This window comes from Vicia villosa, unplaced genomic scaffold, assembly GCF_029867415.1.
Source record: "Vicia villosa cultivar HV-30 ecotype Madison, WI unplaced genomic scaffold, Vvil1.0 ctg.002131F_1_1, whole genome shotgun sequence".
Taxonomy (NCBI): Eukaryota; Viridiplantae; Streptophyta; class Magnoliopsida; order Fabales; family Fabaceae; genus Vicia; species Vicia villosa.
Window position 1 is genome coordinate 176,957 of NW_026705848.1, and position 26,181 is coordinate 203,137.

The 26,181-nt window shown below is 34.6% G+C and overlaps 1 protein-coding gene across 1 annotated transcript; it reads right to left on the bottom strand.

Annotated features, from left to right (window-relative positions):
* LOC131637998 (exosome complex exonuclease RRP44 homolog A-like) lies at positions 1 to 12,896 on the bottom strand. The gene is made up of 24 exons (XM_058908557.1): positions 12,467 to 12,896; positions 12,209 to 12,346; positions 11,958 to 12,115; positions 10,900 to 10,955; positions 10,483 to 10,605; positions 10,193 to 10,323; positions 9,865 to 10,105; positions 8,952 to 9,108; positions 8,344 to 8,584; positions 7,272 to 7,428; positions 7,062 to 7,130; positions 6,345 to 6,470; positions 6,192 to 6,244; positions 5,234 to 5,340; positions 4,510 to 4,564; positions 4,325 to 4,424; positions 3,413 to 3,524; positions 2,030 to 2,150; positions 1,740 to 1,799; positions 1,488 to 1,593; positions 1,308 to 1,403; positions 1,029 to 1,110; positions 870 to 935; positions 1 to 683 (listed from the first exon to the last, which is right to left on the bottom strand). The coding sequence occupies exons 1-24, from the start codon at positions 12,518 to 12,520 to the stop codon at positions 485 to 487; spliced, it is 2,808 nt and encodes a 935-aa protein (XP_058764540.1). The 5' UTR covers positions 12,521 to 12,896; the 3' UTR covers positions 1 to 484.
* Between the last annotated feature and the right edge of the window lie 13,285 nt (positions 12,897 to 26,181).

Here is a 26,181-nt window from a genome sequence, read left to right on the forward strand (position 1 = left end):
TTTCAAACAATAAGAATTCTTCATCTAGAGATTTGACTAGTATACTTGATAAATTACAGGAAATTTTGCATGAACTAAAACATCTCAAGGAACTTAAAAAATCTACCGTAAATAAAGCTATCCATAAAGATGAAAATAAAAGAGATCACACTAAATGGAAAGACAACATAGACTCATCTGATGAATCCGAATAACAGGATAAAGCAATTGTGTGCCTTAAGAAAAACTACGAAGAAAAAGAGATTAAAAAATGTTGAATTTGAATTCACTTTCTGTGAATCATTTTCTATCGGTAAGACTTGTCATCAACCATTTATCATGTTGTTTCTCCAAGCTACAACAGAACCTATGTTTTCTTTCCCTTCCAACAACACATTCATACAAGTCAATTCCAATATCAGACATCTGTAAGTTCTGAAACGTGGATAGCAATACAAATACGAAGTACACTTCACAGCATGCTTCTTGTTCAATGCTCATATCTCTAGATGAGAGTAAGCTGAAGTTTTGGCCGGTTAGGCTGGGGCTCCACAACCTCCATGTGAATTTGTACTGTCTGCAAAATGCTGTATGAAAGGCTTCCATCCATCTTTTTAATCTTTTGCTCTTGTTCATCTACATACCATTCTCCACTACCCTTTTCAGCTCTTGTTGTCAAATATACAGGTCCTTCGATACCGTATCTGTGAAGAGAAAAATAGCATACAAACCTTAAATGAAAAACTCACTGAAAGCATAATAGGTGCTTCAGTCCTTACAACACCTACTGAAATAAAGCAAAACATTCTCTTATGTTATTTTTATCATCGCCATTTCATGGTATAACAAAGAAAAATTAAAATATAGAAATGAGGGGAAAGATACTTTACTTGGGAACAAACACAAAAAATCCATTAGATCTTATCTTTACTATCCTAGCCTCCGTATCTGTTGGCCTGCATGAACAAAAAACAAACAAACTCCATAATAAGCTGCAAAGTACAAAAAGATAACCATAGTAGTAACACAGTGGAGAAGCTGCCATGTACCTCTTCCGGAAATAAATGAGAGTATGCAGCTCTACAGAGGCCCGCCCTGCCATCTGAGCATTCCTGTGCCTATAATTTAAATCTACACCAGATACAAATAAAACATCATTAATAAGATTTAAAATGTCACACCAAAAGAACAAGACCGGTAAAGAAAATTTTACTATTTGATTTGAGTTGTGTTGACAAATATAGTTTTGTCCTAGAGAAAACTTCCACTAAAGCTGGATAAAAACATATATGATTAAGTATTATTAGATCATGAAAGAAATTACTTACTGTCTGCAATACTGGTGAGTTGCAGCCTGTCTTGAAATACAGATGGCAACTTGGATATTCCTATAGAAGCAGCAAGTAGCCTGTGTACAATGACATCTGCAGAAAAACACACATTTCATCTGTGTTACTGTGCACATTTGATCAAGCTAACACATATTATCATAATGAACATATACCTACCTGCATATCTTCTTATAGGTGATGTGAAATGGGTATATAAAGGTGTTGCAAGCCCATAATGATGATATTCTGGTGGGCTGAGATCTCCACTACAGAAATAAACTGCCTATGAAACAAGACAAAAAAATCAAGTTTCCCTTGTAAATGTGAAAAACAAATAGACGTGTCCCGAGTTCCATATAGATTACTTCTCAATACAATTTCTTTCAAATTCATAAAAATTTCAAGGGTTCTCATTTACTTTCAAATTACCTGACTCATGCATCTAGTGGCAAGAATACGGATCAACTTGTTGAAGTATGGATCACCGCCCTGAAAAGGTACTCCGCATGAGAGAGAGAAATATTTGAGACCATATAATATCATCAAAAAATAAATACTTGAGCTAGCAATGTGTGCGCCATAAAAAGTATATCATCAAAGATTCGGAGGCCAAATCATAGCATTTTTACAGAAAATAATTATACAAGAACCATATATGATATACTGTTAATAGAAAACAAAAATGATGTGAAAACGCAAAATATAAATAAAATATATACCACGGCAAGGTCAAGAGAATCAGCTAATGCTTTAGATGATGAGACATCCAAGTTCAGGCCAATTGCAGCAGAAACACGTAGCAAGGGTTCAAGCATCTCTTTAGTTGGAGTCGGATGTCGCCTACACAAGAATCAAAATCCAATTACTATTACTAGAACAGCAAGTACACACAATCTTGTCACATGCAAATATTTTATTAATTTCTATCATGTACAAATATTTAACGCCTCTAATCAATGGTATGGGGTGCTTGGAAAGGAGATGATTCACAGAGTAACGTTTCATTTAGTAGATGCAGTACTCAAACAAAAACATAGATAATTAATATTTAGACCTGATGCTTTCGGGATTTCAGTTTATTTTAGGATGATATTCCTATCTTAGTTCTAGAATTAAATTTAAGGATTAATAGACATTTACACCCCTGTAATGTTAGTGAATTTTGCTTTTCCCCCCTCCGTTGCCAAAGGCAGGTTTTGGCAACGATTTTTTTGAAAAAACCGTTGCCAAAACTTGTCTTTAGCAACGGAGGGGGGAAAAGCAAAATTCGTTAACATTACAGGGGTGTAAATGCCTATTAACCCTAAATTTAATTATGATTATAATTAAAAAAAACTTAATATACTTTCATTAGCATTTTCATTACAGTATACTGTAAGAGTTATAAATATCTCTTCAGGCATTTTATGTTGGTAATGGTATCTGTTAAAGGGTGAGAGTGCATACTATCTTGAATTCTCTATATGTAACCCATTTTCTGTTTCATTTGTTTATCTATTACTATATTAATCCACCATACAGTTACCAACTGTTTTAAACTAAACATATGATGTCAAACTTCTAGACCTTAGGAGTTATGGATGGTACTTTTCTGTTTCTATCAGTATCTTGCTTCTTGCTTACTCCATAGATCAGAAGATTCTACTTCATTCTAGACTAAAAGGCCGCATAACTGAGAGTACTTTTATTCTGTTTCTGTCAGTATCATTTGCTGAATTTTCAATCTAATGCTAGTGTCAATTTTTTGACGTCTTTTGAATGCAACGCATGTTATGCTTCGTTGAGATTCATTCTATTTTCACCAACCATTAACCAAACATCATTTACTGAAAGAAGTATGTGCACTAGCCCATACAATAAAAAATTAATTAACTTGAATGCATAATCAGTTTTATTCGAATTCTTTAATTTACCTAAATAAATTATTGGGCATGACATGGAATGACCAAAAAAAAACAAAGTAATAGGAATTAGGGAAGAGGAAATAGTATGGTTTAAGTAAAATGTAAGCCCCACTAGAAGACATTATAAGCTAAACACAGCCTCTCCCTAGAAGACACTATCAAATCAAAATATTAAAAGGTGAGATCAAAAAATGAAACCTTAATAGCGAACACAAAGGAAAGCTTTTAAGAATTTGTTGTGCAACAGAAACATTAGCAGCAAGCATAAACTCCTCCACCATCTGATTGGCTTCCCGGATTTGGTACATGCCTGTAAATAAATTAAACAGTAAAAGCAAATTCTCAAAAACAGAAAGCAGAAAAAACCTGTATCTTTACCATTCCTTTTAAGGAGGAGCTAAATTTGCTCTCCTACAAAATACTCAATTTTACTAAACATCTTAAAGCAAAAGTGAATAACTTACAGTTGAAGTTTTAGGGATCAGAAGGTGAAGAAAAATGAAAAACATATTTCAATGAAGATATGATGCAAATAATTGTTAGACAGAACACTTGTTGAAATGGTACAGATTAGATGAAAAGGAAAATTAAATTTCAATAATGAAATGAGACAAGTAACTGTTAGACAGAACACAGACCCTATACAGTCTAGTCCAAAAGGCGGGCATATTCATAGATAGATTATTAAGGTTTAAATGATGCCAGCAAACTTGTACTACCTACGTCTCACACGATAAGTGTCCCTTTTGCAATATTTTCATGTCTCAAATCATTTGTCCCTTTAGTATACGAATGCATCATTTATTAATTTTTCCCACTAATATACCCTTATTTACTGTATTTCTATTCACCTAACTACTCCACTAACTACAATTAATAAGAGTATTTTAATAAATGAAATCTCTTTTATCATTGAAATCAACACAACTAATAATTATCTTCAGTATGCAAAGCTCAAATGGGACATCTAAAATGAGACGGACAATCACATACTTCCACAATCCAGAAGAATTTCTTATTCAATAAGAATAACATTATAACAAACAACTTCCCATATTGCAAGGCCTAAATTAGAAATACTAGTGAAAATAAGAGGTGAAAAGATTATACCAATATCAAGGGGATCATGAGTCTCGGTGTCAATTTGAAATTTGACTTCTGCAGATGCAAGAGTCAAAGCTCCTCTCTCAATACGCCTTAATCTCATTTTCTGACAGATTGCAAACAAATATAGTTTCAGCCTTACTTACAATTTGGCGACGTAAAACTATAATTCCGTATCCATAAATCCATACCTTGGCTAAACTATTCATATTTCTCAAATCGGTAGTTACTGGATCCATCAATCGACTGCAAAGAAAAGCAAGATACAGTAACCAAATTATATATGGAAATAAAATTGCATAACAAAGTAACAGCCTAGAAGATACAACTAATCATCATCGACAGGATGACTACCCCCATGGACAAAATAAGAAACGGTCATTTCATTTTAGCAAATAAATTGATTGAAAAAGCATAAATCAACAATGAATTATTAGTCTAGAAAAATATTATATAATATATTGGAAAGTTAAGTTACAATTTAATCTGTAGTTTGTTCAAATAGAGAAAGAATCTAGAACTAACGGGCTTTACTTAACAGGCCCTTATAATAAGATAAAAACTAATTTAAAGATAAAATAAAACAAACAAATAACAAAACTAACTTGATCTATTATTTACAAAAATTAGCATGAGCATGAACCCAGTCATTCAGCAGATGCGGCACAGGCTTTTTTTATAAATAAAAGTCAGAATACATTTCCTTTAACTAGTCCTGTTTATTTTTGCGAAAATCACTAAAGCCGGTGCAGAAATTTTGTAAGCAGTTATGGTGCAAGTATAACACAATTACAGAATAGAATCATATCTTTAGTGTTTACTTTTTTTTCCTTCAGTATTAGAGTTAATAATACTAAATTAAAGAAAAGTTTATCCACGTCATCACAAAGGATCTAAGGAGAAATAAAAGAATACCTATCATCCATCCTCGCTTGTGCTTCAACATAAGATAATGCTGCCGTAGATTTTATGACACTTTTTGTGTATCTGGTGGAAATAATGTCTGCTTCAGGTGTCATTTCCTGAACATACATAAATAATGCAAGTGCAAATCTGTGAGTGTGTTACCCAAATACAAAATGCTGAAGTTGATATCATTTTGGAAAATATAAACTCTGCCATAAAATATAAACATTTTGCTCAGTCATATTATTGAACACACGGAGGAGATATGGTGAACTTTCAAAAAATAACAAATAATCAACACACATAGAAGAGACCCCAGTAGCCTGCGGAAGGTACCTGGGAACCATGGCAGTATTATTACTACTAATCAGTCCACAAAAAATGAACAGGAACCAACTTGATATAACATATACATGCTGTATAGACTTTTGCAACCACAAAAATTTGGAAGATGAAAATTAACATGAAGTGTAGCCGTCACCTTCAATAATTGGGTACAAATGTTTTTTACAGAAATAACATAGTGGATAACCAAAATGTTGGTTTTAAACTATAGTTTACAAACCCGGATAGCTTCCCACCCCAAGGCTGTGACAGCATAATAGCGCGCTGTGGAATGGCTGCTATGTTATGGTACTAGCTTATCTAAACCATATTCCAACTTGACCGAGAACTTATCTACACTTTGTGGCACTAGCTTTTTGCTCAAAGCAACATATTCTGTTTGAAGCTAGAGCTGTTATACTACTTTAGTTGGCATTCTCACCGGTGAATGCATATGATATACACACAGAACTAGTTAATGCAAACTTTACAATTGAAAGCTTACGGCAATTTGTGATTCAGTGAAGCATATTTTGAAGGTTTTAACTAAATAATAATTCCTATCCAATAGTAATGCACATGCATATACAAAATATATAAATTTCATTAAGTTTCATAATTTCCAGAATGACATTGCACATACCCATATGACAGAGAATGCTAGCCTTTCCACGTCAGAACGAAGAGAACATACATCTGCCAGGTGAAAGTTTATCAATAAAGCAGATAATAGATATAACCACACTTTTTTTTAAGCATGCAACAAACATTTTGTCAAGAGGTTAAATGATAATACCCTCTGTTAAAGGTTTCGGAAGCATATCTATTCTCCGCTCAACAAGATAGACAGATGTGCCCCTTTGAGAAGCCTCGTCATCGAGTGGAGTGCCAGGAAACACAAAATTTGTAACATCTGCAATGTCTGATAGAAACTCATTAAAGAAAAACTGCATAAGAGAGATGAAATAGCATAAAATGGGAAGATAAAGGAGACAAACAAAAAAGGACCGAAAAACTACTGAAGCATACTTCATACACCAGTAAACAATTCAAGCATGTAAGAAAAAAGCATTTAGATTGATCATTTTTTGAAAGGACACTAAAAACATACCATTCAGATATGCTAATTAAAATTTTAAGCAATTGCATCAACATTTATGCCAAGCTAAAATAGCATCCACATGCACACAAGTGATGAAATGAAATTGTAACATCCATCCAATAGTAGTAGTAGGGAAAGGCTAAGAGTGCCCTAAGGGCACTCTTTAAGTATTCCAAATAAATAAATTATTCTTTGAAAAAGTTTAAATATATAGTTTATTGATTTTATTTTAAATGGCTAATACCCATCTATTTCTAATGCACTGAAGATCCATCTATAAATGCACCAAAGACCCATCTATATATGCTACTTTAAATATATAGTTTAGCGATTTTGTTTTAAATGGCGAATATATAAAGCTTATTGATGCATGCATCATCAGTAACATAGATGTCCTTAGACTAAGGATACGAACTCCAACTTCAAAGTTTCCATTTGGAAGAGCATAGCAGTGGAGTGCATCATCAATATCCTTGCAGCCTGCATCCAGAAGCCATAAAAGTACTTATACCATCGTTGAAGCATGAAATATTTCATTTTCAATATTAAAATTACATTTGCCAGTACTATTTCACCATCAGCAGAAGAATAGAAATGAAAAAATAAGAAAATGACTCAAACCTGGAGGGTCCACACTGAAGACACGCAAATGACGCAAATCCTGCCTAAATGGAATGGACAAATCTTCCGAAGAGACTGACCATGGCAATGGTGGCAAACACGCTAGCACTTGTGCAGAGAATGGCCTTGAGTTTATATCGTTTTCTATCAAAACCACCTATATTAATAAGGAAAAATATGTTATATGTTATAAAATTAATGTTGTATAGTTGGTTGAAAAACATAAATAGTTGTGAAGACGTGCATCAAATGCAAAACAAGAAAATTTATTAATGCATATAAGAAACATGGATGCAATATTAGGTATCACAATATAACATTGACAAGATAGACCAATATGACATGCAAGAACATTAAGAATTTAGGCACATAGAGATGATAAAAATAACAAAAACAACATCCGCAACACAAAAAATACCATCACAACACATCATAAACAAATAAAGTGGCCATTCCATAATAAAGTGCAAGTTTTTAGTCATACACATGTATTCTTATCAAGAAAGGACAGGATGACAGGAGGCGGTTCAAACATGCACAGGTCAACTAAATGGTATTCCTGTAGCAATAGGTATTATGGATTTTCAATTTATGGGGGGTAGTATGGGATCCGTAGTATGCTACCAATCACACATAAAAAATCAAAACAAAATAATATTATAGGATAAGTGCAGGATAGTAGTAAAGTATCTAATGATGTCCTATGGTCAGCAGGCACAGTATCAGTAACATCCTACAAAAGTAAGGAAAACACTTAAAATTATATGTGCTTCCTTGTCTGAATGAGGGATTTTTATTTCCCAGCTTCATTGCATACATTTTGTGCGGATTATCAATTCGGTGTAGCCGGGTAAAGGTTTGTAATGGTTTGCCCAAGTGACTGATGATTACATTAGTTTTCATAGCTTACAATTAAAATCATGTTGTTATAAAGCCAGAAGAATACAATAAGGTTGAGGTTAAGAAGGAAAAAGAAATCACTTATATATGATTATATGCATCATCTTTATAAAGAACATTGCAGTATTCAAGCATAAAAGTGCCAGATAATTAGTATCTTCCAATTCCATACCTCACTTTCAGTATCTCTATCACCTATCTCTCCTATAGTCCGCACATAATGGCCAGATGGATATCGAGATTGACGATCCCAAGAATCAACTGATACCATAATCCTCTTGTCCAAAAGGTTCTCAAGTTGGCGGGTTTGGATACGAATCTTGGGAAATCTACGATCTTTAGAGACAAACAATGCATAGGCAACACCGCGACTTCCTCCAGGCATAGGCATTGGCTCCAAAGATCCACAATACCTGAAAAGACAAATATTACATCAATCATGTCAAGAACAGATTGACAATAAAAACAATTGAAGTATGGAAGCTGTTACAAATTTATTAGAGAACAAGATGATATATGCATCTAATATTTTATATCTTTTTATACAAAATTGTATTCGCAGTCGAAACCAAATACTGAAAATGCACAACAACCAAGGTAGGCCTTAGTCGAAAATAGAATGATACACAACAATGACAGTAGCAGAAATCACTTGATTACTGAATATAAAAGTGACAATAGTTTCTACAGATAAAAAAAAGTAATATCAGTTTCCAAATCAATTGAGTGCAATTTGTTAAGTCACACAAAAATGCTTCAAGTAATTAAAAAGATACTTACGAGTGCCAGTTTCTCTTTATAATACCAACAATGCGACCAGAGGGACGACTGGATCCAGCATTTGTTACTCCGGTAGAACCTTGCTGAGTAGTAGTTCTGGGTGCATCATCAGCACTATTTGGGGCTAGATGAACATCTTCATCCTCATCCTCTTCTTCTGCAAGCAAACAATGTTACATGATGGGAAGTTTAAATAGAAAAAAATGCTCACACTTGAAAGGACATACTAAAACAAAAATAAGACTGAACTATTTCAACCTCAAGAAGAAGCATGCTCATGTTAAATGCAATGAATAGAGAGAATTAAAAAAAGCAGCATATTTCTTTGCTTATCCAGCTGAAATTAAGGCAAACGTGAATACTTAGTTATTGAGGTTTATTCATCTATGAATAACTTAAATATGTGAATACAAAGATAGAGCCTCTCTTTCCCTTGTACTTCTTCTTTCCCGAGATAGAGCCTATTCGTCCAAAATAATACTAATACAAGAAAATATACAACTATAAGAGCAAATTTAATGTCCACGTGGCTAAAAATTCATGAACTGAATCAAGAAATTGAGGACAAAAAATTTCAAACAAATGTTTTCCTATTAGCATTGGTTAAGGAATACATTGGAAGTTTTCATCGCTGATTATAGTATTCAATGGATGAACAATTGTGGAAGTTATAATTTCCAATAAATATTTCTATCTTGCGCTCTTGTAAAGCATTTTTCATTTAATAATGAAATTTATGGTCCGAATTTGAGAATAAAATTAAAATCCCTACATTTTGATGACCTGTGCCTATGTAGCTTTGTTTTCCAAGTGAAATTGGTTAATTAGCTTTTGAGATAACTTAAGAAACAATAAATGTTAACAAGTTGCAATTCTTCCTTTTGACAGAGTAAAGGCATCTTAGTTAACATACCTTCGCCAACTATAGATAGAGACTTCTCCCCTTGCCATTGATCCTCAGGCAGAAGTTCAACTGCCACAATATCACCATCAAAAGCTCGGTTCATGTTAGAGCGCCCATATATAATTATTTCATCACCAATGCTCTCACTCCCAACATATGCTTCAAATGGATTGTAACGGTTTACACGGAGTTTCCCTTGATGATATATTCCACGATGCAAACCAGATGTGATTTCTGACATTGGCTTATGCTGAAAATTCACAGAATGTAAATGCTCCGCGTGCTAATTTTAACCAAATCTTCAGGCACAGATTACTAGATAGAGTAAAAATAATACCTCTGAATAAATTACTTTCCTTTTGGATGGTCTGTGATCTTCAACATCTTCCATCTCTGCATCTTCAGATGAAGGCCGCACGAGCAGATCAAGTAAATCAGGTCGGTCCAAAGACTTGACATATGACTCAACTGAAACAAAAGACAGATTGATTAACAAGCTCTGAGGTGAATCATTTCAACAAAAAATGTTTGTTAGTTTCTAAATTCTTCATATACACGGCTGAAGTACGTCGGTTTGCTATCTATTCAACATACAATACAATCACCAAAAAAATATAACTCAATCACCTGTTTCTGCACAAATGCCCTCTTCACTAGCTTTCCTTTTATTCTCTTTATCATTAGTTACAAGCAAAACCTTTACTGCACCACCTAGATGCTTCTGATACCACTGTGCAGCCACTCGAATAGCTGCATTACCACTCTTTAGAATTACATCTTACATAAGGGTTATATCGGCAATTCAAAAACAAAACTATCCAACAGTGTTGTCAATGGCGGTCCATAGCGGAGAGCCAAAATCCCGCCATACCGGACGCTTTGCGAAGCCGTTATCACGGATTATTGCGGAAAAACTCGCAAAAACAACCATGTATATCAGCCACAGCGGCCATGGCGCCGGAATTTGATAACTCTGCTATCCAAGTTAACTAGGAAGCTTATAATTAATAAATAATAAATCCAAAGCTGATAAGAATACCAAACCTCTATCATTCCTGTCATTTTTAGTTTCCCCACTCATTTCCTTAACATATGTATCCCTGCCAATAGAGACACAAAATATCAAAACAGATACAGGTAGCGGTAGCGCGTGCTATTATACATAAGCAAAATATAATAGTAGCAGCATAGCAATGACACGTTCACATGAGTAAACAACGGCCGACCCAACAAAAGGAACAAAGCCCTGAAGCTACCCTCTTCACAAGATCTCTGGTGAAATGATGTCTTTCACTTGGACAACAGTAATTAATAAACCTTAGCCATGTTAAGATCCCACATCTTCTAGAGATATAGAAAAATAGTCCCATAAAGTTTGACAGTCCTCCCCCCTTGGGTTAGCCTGTGAAGCCTATACAAGATTTGTTATTGGGTCGTCCATTGTTATTGTGCCACAAGCATTCGTTCATGCTCCAAAAGTACATTCCTATGTGTGTGCTGTGTGGTGAGAACCCGCATTGACTAGAGATATTGTCAAATTAGCCTAAATCCTCAATGACACCACCCACACCCAAGACTAGGTATATGGAAAAATGTAAGTTGCCCGATAACAACACCCCCTGACACATTGCAGAGCTATCAATTGCAAATGGCGGACTAGGGAAGAAATCCTACCCACACCGTAAAATGCCATGGCATTGACATCCTTTACAAATTGGCCATGGCAATTGTAAACAAAAAAATCTGCCATTGCGTCGATATTAACAACATTGACGCATACCACTATACATATTTAAAAAGGGCTTCGAATTGAAAAATAAAACAAAGAAAATATCTATAGTCCTGCGGTATTTTGATGCTTCTCATAGGAGCAGAAGTCAAAGGTCGTTACACTGCCCCTAACCTAAGTTGCACTGGATAGTTATTTTTCAACATACAACAAAGAGACTGAGCAGCCTTTGTCTCATTCTTAGTTTCTTCTTCTCTTACAATTTCTTACTTTCCTTGTATGTTGTTATTATCATCATAATCATAATAATATAATTGTTTCATAGCAACAAAGTAGTAAATCACAATGTAAAATAGAATCTAAAAGAAACTACCTGTGATACTCATTGGAAAAAACAAAGAATTTCCTATTTGAATTGCTACAGATAGCTCTTAACCGGTTATAAACAGACATATTCTTGTTCTTAACCTCTTCCAGCACAATGGACAGTACAACAACATCATCAATGGCCGAATTTTCCAGCAAATCAATCTATCACAAAAACACAAATTTCAATTCACCATAAAAAACTCTACTTTTGCAGTGCAACAACAAACAATCCAAATCAACAACAATAAAGCAAACCTGATTAAGAACAACATTGGTGTCAACAACAAGAATTGTGGAAGCAGAATCACTAAGTCGAGCACCAGAAGAATCGCAGACAGTGCAAGACGGAGAACCACAATATATATCATCCCGCAAGTAGTGTTCCCTCACTTGCTGCAACCATACATAAAAAAAAATATTTAAAAAACACATAATTACTAGAAAAGTGTAAAGCAAGTTGAATAGAAAGGGGTTAGGGCTCAGGTTAGGGTTTGGAGAGGAAGAAGAAAGCACCTTCATGACTTTGCCACCTTTGGTTTTCTTAACGAAAGACTTGTTGTGAAGCATTGTGGCGGTTTAGTCTCAGTACAATTTGAGGCACTTCGGTGAGTTGAAACGAGTTTTCTTAATTGGAAATAAAACTGTGTATGAACTTTCTCTACTCTGCACTCTTGGATTGTGATTATTTTACACGAACCTTGAAATTGGGAGGAAAAATGTTAGTCCGGTGAATTTGAAGGCGAAGCAGAATGACTTGTTCACATTCACCGTAAGCGGCGCGGCGGCACAGCGGCGGACTGGAAGAATGGTGACGGCACGAGCAGCTGGGATAGTTGAACGCTGGTGACTCAGAAAACTCAGAATGGGGGAGAAAACAGGGAATTTAATTATTAGGTTTGCCTTAATTCCAACTTTAGGCCATGTTTGGATATTGCAAAATAATCTAAACGATATGGACTTGAGCGGAACAAAATAGAACGGCGGAGTAGAATAAAAATACTATTATTTTATTGTATTTTGTGATGGAATCGACCAATTTTCTCATTTTATCATTTAGGGTATGTTTGGGTCGATGGAATATAATGTATAAAATTATATTATCTTTAGATTAATTGAAAATGGATGGAAATGAGTGGAACCTGGTGAAATGTATTTCATCACATTCAACCACTTTCCATCAATTTTAGTACTCTTCGATTTGGACGAAATGAGAAAATTTGTCTATTCCGTTGTGAAATACTCAAACAATAGAATGACATTTTTAATCCACTTTGTGTTCTCTCTGCTTCATTTCACTCTGTTCCGTTCCATTCTGCTTCGTCCATTTTATTGTATCCAAACATAGTCTTAATGAAATAATTAAGGAAGACCCTGAGGCCAAAGCAGGAGGCATGAGTGTTGTCCTTCTAGAGTTGCCCATACATTAGTTCGAGCGACCTTCATCGAGTTTATCGCCCTTATTTGGATCAGTCGTCCAATCCCCCACTCAACGTCCACGATGTGTGTGTCTTGGGTCAATCGTCAATACCATGGAAGTCGTCAGGTTCAACGATTCCCCTGGATTTTTGGGTATTAACCATCCACCTTGTTAAAGGTTCTAATATTTTAGGGAGATTGTATTCGCTTGATTAATAATCTTCAGGGGCTATAAATATCGAGGCACCAAGATAACATCGAAAAAAATCTCTAACACATGGAGAAAACCACCATACAGAAAAAACTAAATAGTTTTTCCATTCATTTTTTTGAAGTGGTTGGTGGTGTTCCGAAAAATGAGAAAGCAAATCCATCATTTTTTGAAGAGTTAGGGGTCATCTCAATACTTGGGAATGAGGTGTGAAAAATAACAAAAAATAAAGGACCAAATAACCAGAAAAGTAAATTCTAGAACCAAAAACAATACAAGAAATGAAAAAGACTAAGTGTGAAAGACCCACTTTCTAAATGAAAGTGATTTTTTTTAATTGTGGAGTACTGCAAGACCAGAGACAATAGTGAACCTTGAGAGGCTCTAAATATCATGTCAAAATACATAATTGCTATGGAATGCTCAAGTGAAATTTCATTAAGTTGGTTTGCTCATGTACATATAAAAAAATTAAATATAATGTGAGAGTTATGAATACATTAATGTAGTTTATAGTTTCTAATGTAGTTCCTAATACAAGAATGTGACTCACTAGGAATTTAATTAGTTATTACTCTCCTAAACAAGTCTAATTTATTTTATAATCCCAACAGAAGTAAAGTATATCATAGTAGGCGTCATGCCCCCTTATAACATCATCATGGTAAGACCTGCCATAAATATGTTGGCGAAGGTCATGTCCACATGCCACCTAGGCCGAAAATATCCATTGCCTAATGGGAGTATCGCTATCTTTAAGAGAGATTAGGTAGTCTCCTAAGAACTTTACCTAAATAGCTTGGCAGCAACAAGGGAACCCTTAACCTTGGTTGTAATCCCTCACACTAGAATGGATGACTTTAATGCGGCAAGTTGGGACAAAAGTTTGGGAGAAGAAAATGAAAGACTCACCCCAACCGAAGATTTGAAAAAGGTCCAAATTGAGCCCCTTCCATACCAGGTCACCAAGGTTGGCACCTCGTTGTCCAAATCAGAAGAACAAGAAGACTTGATCATCTTGCTTTGAAATAATGTCGACATGTTTGCTTGAACTCCTTCAGATATGTCTGGCATTGAAACTAGAATGGTGTATTATCAACCTGCCATAGACCCCTCAATCAAGCCAATATCCAAGAGAAAATGCAAGGTTGGAAAAGAAAAGAGAGTCGTCATTAGCAAAATAGTCTAGAAGCTAACAAGAATCGGTTTTATAACGGAGATCAAATACCCTTCATGGCTAACTAATATGGTTTTGGTAAGGAAGGCGTCGAACAAATGACGCATGTGCGTCGACTTCGGCGATCTCAATGCAACATGCTCTAAAGATCCTTATCCCCTCAATAATATAGATCTCCTAATTGATGGATCATCAGACTAAAAATATTTAAGACAGTTAAAAGATATAAACAAATGTGTCGCACTAGTATCAATAATATCAATTAGAGAAACACCGTTGATGATACATGTACCTCTAATCAAATTATCAAACCTCGAGACATTGGCACAACTCAAAGCAAAGACCTTTCCACTTGATTAAGTTTTCTTCGGCTTCTGGAATTGGGTACTGATATGCCATGCTTCTCCACAGTTGTAACAAGTAAGAATATTACTCTTACACTTGACAATGTGGTGTCCTTGCTGCTCACACTTGAAGCACTTCTAACGCGTGCTCTTACACTCATTAGCACGACGACTCATCCCTCTGCATTTGAAACATCTCAAAGCAACAAGGGTGTCTCCCCCACTTGTTTCTTTCATACATGGAGCCTTTTGTTGAAACTTTTGTTTTCCCTTACTTGCTAGAGCCATATAGGGTTTACCGCGGTTCTGATTCTCGCTCTTATTCTCACTAACACTCTTGTAGTGAGAAGATTTGGCCCAACTATCCTTATTGTAGAACATGAATTTGTTGATTAGCATAGAGAATTGACAAATCTTCTAATAACTAATGAAATGTTTGATCTCAGGATTCAACTCACCCTTGAACTTTATGCACTCAGAACCTTTAGCTCCTACCCTATTGTAATGAAGGCAAAACTTGGACAACTCCTCGATCTTACCCGTATAATCAGCTATAATCATGTTCCCTTGCTTCAGCTCAAGGAACTCAATCTCTTTCTTACTGCGAACATCAATCAAAAAATACTTCTCCATAAACTCTTTCTTGAAGTTCTCCCAAGTGATCTCAGTACCCGCAGGTTCCAACCTCTGGTAAGCATTATCCCACCAATGCTCACCTCCTCCGACAACATATGTATCTTGAACAACACTGTATGCTCATCATTGCAAACCATAACACATAAGATCTTCTCAATCTCCTAAAGCAAACTCTGAGCACCCTAAAGATCATACCTTCTTTTGAATGTAGGTGAGTTATTCATCTGAAACTTTCCCAACCCACGAAACTCATCAACTCAACCATTCTAGTTACTATTTTGATTCGTTTGCAAAGTCGTATTCGCTTGTACCATCATCCGAGCCATTACTCTTAAAGCATTATTAATCGCTTCAATGTTTCTACCTTCAGCCATTTCTTTTTGTACAACCAACAAAAAACAAGTTAACCAATCATAAATTCAAAAACAAGTAGCAATTAACGACAACAAGCAGCGACAATGTTCACACACATGCCGCACACCAAAGTATAAATCAGTTCATAAACCTAGGTTGAATGAACCAACTAGACTTTGATACCAACTATGTAACACCCGAATTATTTATTTATAAAATCATGCAAAAAAATGTATTCCATTAAGGTGTTACACATGTTCAACATACATCTTCAACAACATCATAATAAGAAATAGTAGTGGAATTCAAAGAATAGTCATACTTTAATTGTCTTAATAAAACAAAGTACTTCATATAATTAAATAACTCAAACTTCGAAAAATACAAAACAGTAACAAGTCTTTTGTCCCAGTATTACAAATTAGAGCTTCAACAAAACTAAATAATACAAAAAACAATAAATAAAACAAAGGGGCCTAAACGTCATCCTCCAGTTCTAACAACAATTACTGATCTACCTGATTATTTGTACTCCAAATAGTATAAAACATCACAAACAAAAAACAACTAGGGGTGAGAAAACATTCAATATAGTCAACGATGCATAAACAATAAAGGATAATATAATTCAAACAATCACCAGTTACATGATAATATCCACAACAATGCACCAAATACAATAATGACGCAATCACAAATGTCGGTATGTATGCAATGCATCGACTCCGTATGCATGTGGTATCAATTTGGACATCAGATATACGTTATTGATTTCGTCCACTCACCAATGGTTCCCCTTCGAACAGTGCTAATTGGTACCAAACAGTACTTACACATTCGCCAAAATAAGACTATCGAAAAATTGATTCGAAACGACCAACTATGCAATGTCATCCTCTCTAAGCGACCAGTAGCTCTCTTGGCAAGCTCTCTCTAAGCGCAACTATCACTCTTAAAATCTCACACTAAATATCTCATCGGGCGAAACCCTCCTTCGTTTAGTGAATACTCACTAAGAGAGGCTTCATCCTCGTTAAGCAAGGAAGCCCAAAACAACAAAACCAGAAAACGAGAATTTCACCATTGAAGCCATATCAAAGCTCTGGTTTCAACCTTTAAACCACCCAAGTTGCAAAGAATTCAACATGTATAACTTATACTAGGGTTATATGTATTTCGTCCCTATAAATAACTTAAAATTGGTTGTAGTCTCTATAAAAGTTCTCTTTTAATAACGGTCCTCCTAAAAAATGCATCTAAACTTTTGGTCTCTCCTGCTAAAACTATTGCTAATTCAGTTGCGTTGTAGAAATCATCGTTAAGACTGTGGATAAGTTTGTCACTTAGTTGTAAAAACCGTCACTAAGTTGCATGAGGGAGCAAAAAAGGGGATGGAGATTTTTAAGAGGATAATTCTTTAAAGAAATTTTTTTGAGCCACTTAAAAGTGAAATATGATATATTTAGATGGACCACAAACATATTTAACCCTTTATACTATGTTTATTACATTAATCACTCATAGATGAATCACTTAATTCATTAATTTATCACAATTTCATTAACATGATCATCATACCCAAAACATATTAACATGAACAACAACATCTAGATTCATACATTCAAATCATGCACGAATTTCAATATGATTTATGCACGAATTTCACATATATTACAACAAACAAGATAGATTTTACATCAACCTTCTCCAAACACACCAAACTCAACAACGAAGAAAACATAATATAAACCAAAGAAGAGGGTGGGGATCCCTAACTACACTTTATGAAGTAAGCACCCAATAACGAACATTTCCTCCTTCCTGGATTTTTCAACATTCAAGGTTGAATTTTCAGCAATGGATGCCTTCTCCTCTAGGTTCTCCTTTTGCCTCTACAACTCCCTTTTCCAAATTTCACATACAACACTTCTAACCTATTTTCCTCCTATTTTTCCTTTTAAATGAAAAACCTAATATAATCTTTTTATTATTTCTACTTTCCCCCTCAACTCTTGTGCTCTTACTCATTACCACACAAATTACTTCATTATTCTATTTTCACCTCATCTCTCATTATTTCATGTTTTATTCAAACTTTATTATTTTTAGGGTTAAATATACAAAATGTCCTGTAATATTAACGATTTTTATTTTAGCCCCTTTAAAATATTTTTTTAAACCCCCCTCGCAATTTCCATATTCACTCATATACACCCCTGTCTGCCACATTACAGCAAAGATTCTCTCTCACTGCCTACGTGACAATCCACGTGGTATTAGGTTTATTTTTTATTTTTAATCCACATAGATTTTTTTAAATCTTCTTTTTTACTTTTTTAATTATATATTATTAGAATATATATTAATTAATATTTTTCATTTTGTTTTTAAATTTAAAAATTTTTTAAACAAAAATTTGATGTGTAACACATTGGGCTTTTGGCCAATTTTCTCTCAGCCTGTTTTTAAGTCATTAATCTATATGTGGTTTTGCTTTATACACACTTAAATTCTTTGCTTAAAAAATAATGTGGGACTATATGTATTTTTGCTTTGTATACTTCTTCATGTTCTTCATTTTTCATCCCATGCAACAATCAATTTCCCTTCAAGCTCCTCTTCACATATGTATCCAACACTAGAATTTGAACTTGAACGAGCACGAATGGTGCATATTATAACATCCATAAGAGAAGCTCCCTCGTCATTTTTAGCCTTAACATGCAACACAATCTCCATACCAACTGACATTTTTCCACTCGAATTAATTTCACCAATATTGAATTGACATTTCTTATGTTAGAAATATCTCCTACTCTAAGATATGTTTCTTATCTATGGTGCTATCATGTCTGATAATTTGTTTCACAGCTGCGGATGTGACTCCATTGATTGCTAACTCAAGCAATGAGTTCCAAATTAAGAATCATAAAATTCCATAAAATGAAAGTTTTGAAGTGGAAAATACAGTCGAGTCACAAGGTCAATTATCAGGCTCTATTGTGGATTCATTAATAAGCTTAGTTGCAGATTCAAAGGTGGGAGAATTGAGTATTGTGCATGGTGATGGTTTTTCTGGTATGTCAATTGACTCAAGTATCAACAAAGCTGTAGCAATATGTGATACTTCGCCAGAAAAAAATATCTATGCTGCTGAAGATGTAACAGATTCTCGTTTAACAGGTGGTGAAAAGGAGACTAATTTTAAAGGAAATAATGAGGTAAAATCAGAAAGAGGCATGGTTGAAATTGTGGAGTCAACTAATAACATTGTTGGTGATAGAGCTTTTAATCCAAATGAAATGAAGAGATCTGATTTTGCTTATTTGGGGCCTCAATATGAACTTCCACTAGAAGTAAACTCGTTTATTATCACCAAAGGGGCGCGAGTAGAATCAGCGGATGCAATATAGTCCACCAATAATAGTGAACTCAAGGTTTTGCAAGAAAAGGAAGAGGTGAATGTTAGTAGTGATCCACTTCCTATGCATGATGATAAACTTAGTGTAGCTTATCCTCACAGTGAGTCATTGAAACATGAGGAAGATGTTAACAAGGAAAGTAATTTTCATTTCAACACAACCCAATTGGGTGAAGGAAATAGTGTTCTCATTGAATACATACATGTTGAGCATTGCTCTGAATTTTCTTTAGGCGAGCTTGCAACTGAAACTTATCAAAGATCACGTGAAATTGGAGTGTCTATGATCACATATAGTCGCACATCGTTTTATAAGCAAAGAATTTAAGTGTATATAAAAGCAAAACCACATATGGATTAATGACTTAAAAATAGGCTGAGAGAAAATGGGTCAAAAGCCCAATGTGTTAGTGTTATACCCCAAAATTTGCCCACTTCTTTTTTCAGGAAAGTTTCAATATGAAAATTAAGAGTCTCATATAAACATGGATTTTTTCAAAATATCCTGACATATGAAGAACTTGGTTTTCAGAATTTTTCTTACACAGTAACTTGGCTTACAGTGGAATTTATTCTTACGCAAACGCCAAATACTGTTCCTTACTTCACAAATACTATTTATTTATTTTACAGATAAATAGTACTAACACAGTTCATGCAGGGTTAAATCTTTTTGCAGGCGCAAAAGCAGGAAACTCACACTGTACTGGTAACAATTGTTTTTGTTTTCCCACTAACTTTTGTGCTATATTCCATTATTTTCAAAATCTTTTCAAATCTATCCTTTCAAATTCAAATCTCAACTTTATTCTATCCATCTCTCTTTTCCCAACAATACCTTACACTTTCTTTCAAATCTCACTACCACTCAAATTTCCTTTTGTACGGAATCACATCATTCCCCAACGTCTCTTTCCTTCTTTCCATTCTATAAATACTTCTCATTCTTCCATAAAATCTCACATCAAATTCTAATTCATTTCTCAAATTTCCACTTCATAATCCATTTTCTCTTCTTCCCTAACAAAAATGGCAAAATGGATAGAAACACTGCTTCTTACAGTCGTCACCATTGCTACGGTGATCACAACTTTCTTCTGCCTGCACAGTCCTGAGGAGTGTGGACCTGCAATGGTTATGCTCCCAATCATCTACATGCTATTGTTCATAGCATGGGTCATCAATCGTCATTCTTAAAATTTGCCGTATTTCTTATTTCTTAAATGTACCGTTTATTCGTCGTACTGTTCAATATAGTATGTAATATTTATACTGTCAGTATTAAATGTTGTACTAGTTGTCATAATATTGCTTAATTACTAAGATAATATTTTGTGTATTTTCTGCCAGTCAAATATTTCTATTTCTGTGCATTAAATAATTTTCAGGTTATTATCGGTAATTTTGCCCGCATACCGTAAATATCAGTTATTTATTATGTTTCTGTTTTCTAACAAGTCATGTAAATAAATTTTCATGCTTCACACCAAACAAAAACAAAAATAACAACAAAAAAAAAAAAAAGAAAATTAACTTTGACGGTTGATTTTTCACTTTAACTGCTGCTTCAGTACACGAACAGTCGGTTGACAGACAAACTGCAGACAGTACAATTCACAGTGATTTGTACAATCAATCAAATCAATCATTCACAATTCAAATTTCCAAGATTTTTGTGTTAGAAGTCTTCTGAATATCACATGATTAGCAGAAACTCAACACTGCACAAAAATCAGGTACGCTTAACTGCCTCCTATACAGACAGTCCCTAATCAGGGTTTTTCTTGTTTTAACAGGAGCAACAAGTTTTGAGAGCTCAAATGGATTTCATATACATCCATACATCTCAAAGTACCATCATACAAATTTTCAAACTTCAATTCACTCAGACGCACCGTCAGCAGCTCAAACAGTCAACAGACGACCCGTTTGACCAAAAAAGTCAACTGACAGTCAAAAATGAAATTTTTTGTCAAAGTCCATATTTTGTCAAAGGATTCAACATTTGATCATTGGATGATCACAATTCATCAAGGAAAGATCAAAAATCAACAAAACCCTAAGATTCAAAATTAGGGTTTTTGCCTGAAAAGTCAACTCAACTTTGACTGATCATAACTCTCTCATCCTTCATCCAAAAAATGTCAACCAAAGCTCATTTTGAAGGAAATTCAATTATCTTTCAAATGCAATTGATCCCATGGTCATAGCATTCACCATTTGAAAAATATGATCAAAGACATTACAGGTCATTTTCAAAGTCAACAAAAAGACACTTTTTTCAAAAGGACACACAAGGAGAACCAAATATCATTTTGACATGAGACCAAAGACATTGGTTAGAGGACTCTTTGAGGTTTCCAAAAAGTGCAAGATCTCCTTCATATGACAAAAATTGAAGGATTCACACCTTGTTGAAGTTGGCTAAATTTTGGGAAAATGCATGAAATCAACATTGCTCAAAAATGTTTTTTTTCCAAAAGATGCCAAGTTTTTATGGTCCAAACATCTTTGCCATGTTACTATGGGCCTCCCACGACCAAGACAAAGCCCACATCTATATTATCCATTTTTGACATAATTTTATCTTATTTTAAGATTAAAATTAAAGGAAAATTGCATGGATAATTGGTGGCTTGATCTCCAAGCATGACTCACCTCCAAAGTATTCAATTTTCTGCAGAAGATTGATGCCCAAGGCAAGAGCATTGAATGTAGTCAAGGCTTGGTCAAAAATTCAAAGTTTTTTATTATTAAAGAACCAAAACTTTCAACAAAGGCAACCAAGTTTCTTGCTTCACTTCCAAGAAGCCTATGGGCTATAAAAGGAGCAGCATACCTCCACAACAAAGGGAGACACGAAGAGATAGCAAGAGAATAGCCACAAACCTCTCAAAATTCTCAAAAAATCTCCATACTTTGTAATTTTCAAAATCAATTTTCCAATCAATATTAATACAAACCAAGCATTCTAATCATCTTCTCAAAGATAATAGAGTAAGATTGAACTTTAAACACAGGCCCATGAGAGTCGTATAAAGCATATAATACTCTTCATGTACATATGAATTTTATTTTCGTTTTTGTATATGCAACTGATTTCAATGCTAACCAACCATCCTATCATGCTCATAAGGTCCTATGCAAATGATCTGGGCCTTAACATGCCAACTCCCACGTGAGGATAGCCATATGCCATTAACATAAGCTTATGAGTGTTCATACTTTAACATCTTCGAACCTATAGCTACAAGCATCAAACAAAGAAACTAATACCACCAATGAACTCAGGGCCTCATGTTTAGTGGATCTGGGTTGCTTTCATGTGTTGCTAACGTGTATTTTTTGCAGGTTCAGAAGCTATAAAAAACTGCATGATTTATCGTAAAAATAGAGGGGGTTTAAAACCCCCGCTATCTGTTTGAAAAAATGCATGGGACGGAGGTTGAAGACGACCACGCGTCCGAGCGTGGTTCGTCAGTCAACAGTCAGCTCTCTCTCCCTCTGTTTCCATTGGTCCACGCAGGCGAAGGTGGGGACCAGTCTGACTTTGGTCTCCCACTAATCCCATGATCTACTTTAACCATGTGCATCATGTGACCCCAGATCTGAACCCTTGGATCACTTCAATCTTCAATCCAACGCCTCACACACGCAGCTCCATGCTATGGCCCCTCAATCAAACCACACTGAATAAGTATCCTTTTTTATTTTCTATTTTATTTTAATTTCTTTGATAAATTAATTAAAAATAGTTTAAAAATTCAAAAAATTCCCCAAAAAATATTTTAAACTTCTAAAATAATATATTATTTTCTGAAATAAAAATATTTTATTTTTCTTCAAAATTTCAATATTTTTCATAATTAATTAGTATGTATTTATATATTTGCTTATTAATTATTTTAATTAGTCAAAAAAATCATAAAAAAATTGTTCTTTGTGTTAAATATTGTTTATATATCATAAACTAATTTTGTACATATTTAGGATAATTTTATCATTAAGTCTTAATTATTTGTGTAATTATTTATATAATTATGTTTTGATTAACTTAAAATATCCAAAAACAAATTTCAAAAATTCCAAAAAAAATTAGTTTTGTTCTAAAATCAATTAACAAACATTTTGTACATATTTTTAAACTTATTTGCTAGGTTTAATCATATTTCCGTCTTTTCTTTATTTTAAATTAATTAATAATGCATTAATTATATTTAAAATAAATCACAAAAATACAAAAATATGCCTTTTATTTCTTGCAATTTAAAATTCCTAGATAAATGTATAGGATGTCAAATTCATGTAAATAGGCTAGTTTACATTTCCCGCACAATCGATGTAATAGCGTAGATTTACTTTCTGCACTTTACATTTCCGCATTTTAATTTCCAGCACCCATATAAACTGCGTGTATGTCAAAGATAAAACTGAACCGTCAGATCACTAACTTCAAAGATAAATATCTGAATTCAATCACAATCACATTTGCACCTCCTAGGGTAACCCCTTTTCACTCTTTTCAAAATCAAAGTTACATTTCTACTGTTTCGAGTACAAAATCGAACCTTTTGTTTATATCCGACGAATGGATAGATTTTTAAAGGGAACAAGGATAAAGACCTCCTAACTCAGGGTAGACCTCCTAGTTTGCTTGCTCAAAATCAAAACAAACAAAATTCTCATACACTGTTGTTTTTTAAAACGAATTTTCCAAAAGACAATATTTTGTATACATCCAAACACGGATCATTACAAAATTAACGATCTTGTCAAAACATCTTTCGAAAGATAAACAAGCATTTGTATATATCCGCACAAGGATCATTACAAATTCTATTTGCAAAGGTATTTCAAAAACACAGGTAAAGCATTCCGAATCAATTGAAAAGTAAAGCAAATGAGCTAAGCAAACTAAAGAGCCCATGGATAACCATGGATACAAAGGGTGCTAACACCTTCCCTTTGTATAACCTACCCCCTTACCCAGAATCTCTCAAAGGTCTTTTTTCTGTTTCTTTTATAAACCTTTCCTTCATTGGATAAAATAAAAGGTCGGTGGCGACTCTGTAAACTTTTTCAAAAGTGACGCGAAAGCGTCCGATCGACAAAAAAGAGTCAGTTCACGTATCCCACCCACGGAGGGGTATGGCCCGAAAGGACGGTCCACAGTTAGACATCAAATTTGTATTTAAATGTGGTAGTCAGGAGTTTATCTGAGGGGAATATGAAACCTGCGAGGTTTTTTTTAAAAGAAATATTTTACAGGGATTAAAAACAAAATTCACTAATATTACATGGGTGTTTTTAATTAACGAAAAGTAATAATAAATCATATAAATTCTACCAACCTCCAACAACCCCATAAAATATATAAAACACTCTCATAAATTATTTAGGCACATAAAACTCGATAAAAAAATCATTTAAAAAAAATACAAAGCGTTACAACTCTCACCAATAAAACTGTTGCCTGTCTTAAGTTAATCACTTCACCTTTCCATGTCTCGTGTTTGAGGGACAGTTGACTAGGAGAATTTCACTGGGCCTAAAAAAGGGAAAACCCATGACAAAGTAGTTCAAACCAAGCAAGGCGCTAGGCGTGTGCACACTTGGTGTAATACGGTGAACTGACTTTTTAATCAAAAATGTGCGGTTAAGCATGAGTCGCCACCGACTTTTATTTTATCCAAATATCGGAAAGGCTAAAAGAACAGGAAAAACTTTTTAAATAAAATAGGGTTCGGGGGGTAATTATGCAAAGGGAAGGTGTAAGGCACCCTTTGCATCCATGATTTTCCATGGGCTCTTAATTGCTTTGCTCTTTAGTTTTCAAGCCAAAAGTTTTAAAAAATGTAGAAAAAGAGTAATAAGGACTTTAGCTCGTAAATGAGCGTAGCCTTATTGAAGATTTATGAGAAAGAATATGAAAAAAGTTTTTTAGAGCAAGACAAAGCAATTAAGGGCAAATTACCTTATAATTTGAAAAAAGAGTTCTTTTAGCCTTTCAGGGTGAAAGGGTCTATCCTTGCCATAATTGGGCAGGAAGCCTTTCGTTTGGAGGTTGAAGGGTCATCGAGAGTTCGTTCGCCATAAGACTGTCCCATGCCATAGGGAGGCAGGTAGTCTAAGGGAAGAACCAGAATAGCCTTTTCGTAGGCAGCCAGAGGATACCTCAGCCTTTTTCGTAGGCAACTTCCGAGGGTCGAGGTCATATCAGTGTATCGAAGGCAGCATCATTAGGGTCGTATGACCTTTGTATTTATCGAGGCAGCATGGCTGAGGTATCCTCGTATTCGAGGGACATGGCTATTCTGCAAAACACACAAGACAATAGGCAATAGGCAACAAGGCAACAGGCAACAAGGCGACAGAGAGGTTACCCCAAAAGTGTGCGTGAGTGCAACAATCATGTGGTTAATTCAATTAAATTATCTTGTAAATTTAAGTGATTCTAATTCAATTAACAAGACTTGCACTCCCTAGAATTACTAACCACGCAATATTATAAACAATTACGGGAAAGGGGAAAATGAAACCAGCGGAGGAGAGGGGAATTGAAACCAGCGGGATATAATTAAAAGCAAAAGGTTTAACACAAGTAATAATTGAGGATAGGGTTTAGGGTTACCAATACTCGTAGCTTTGGCGACTGACAAACCCTGAAGA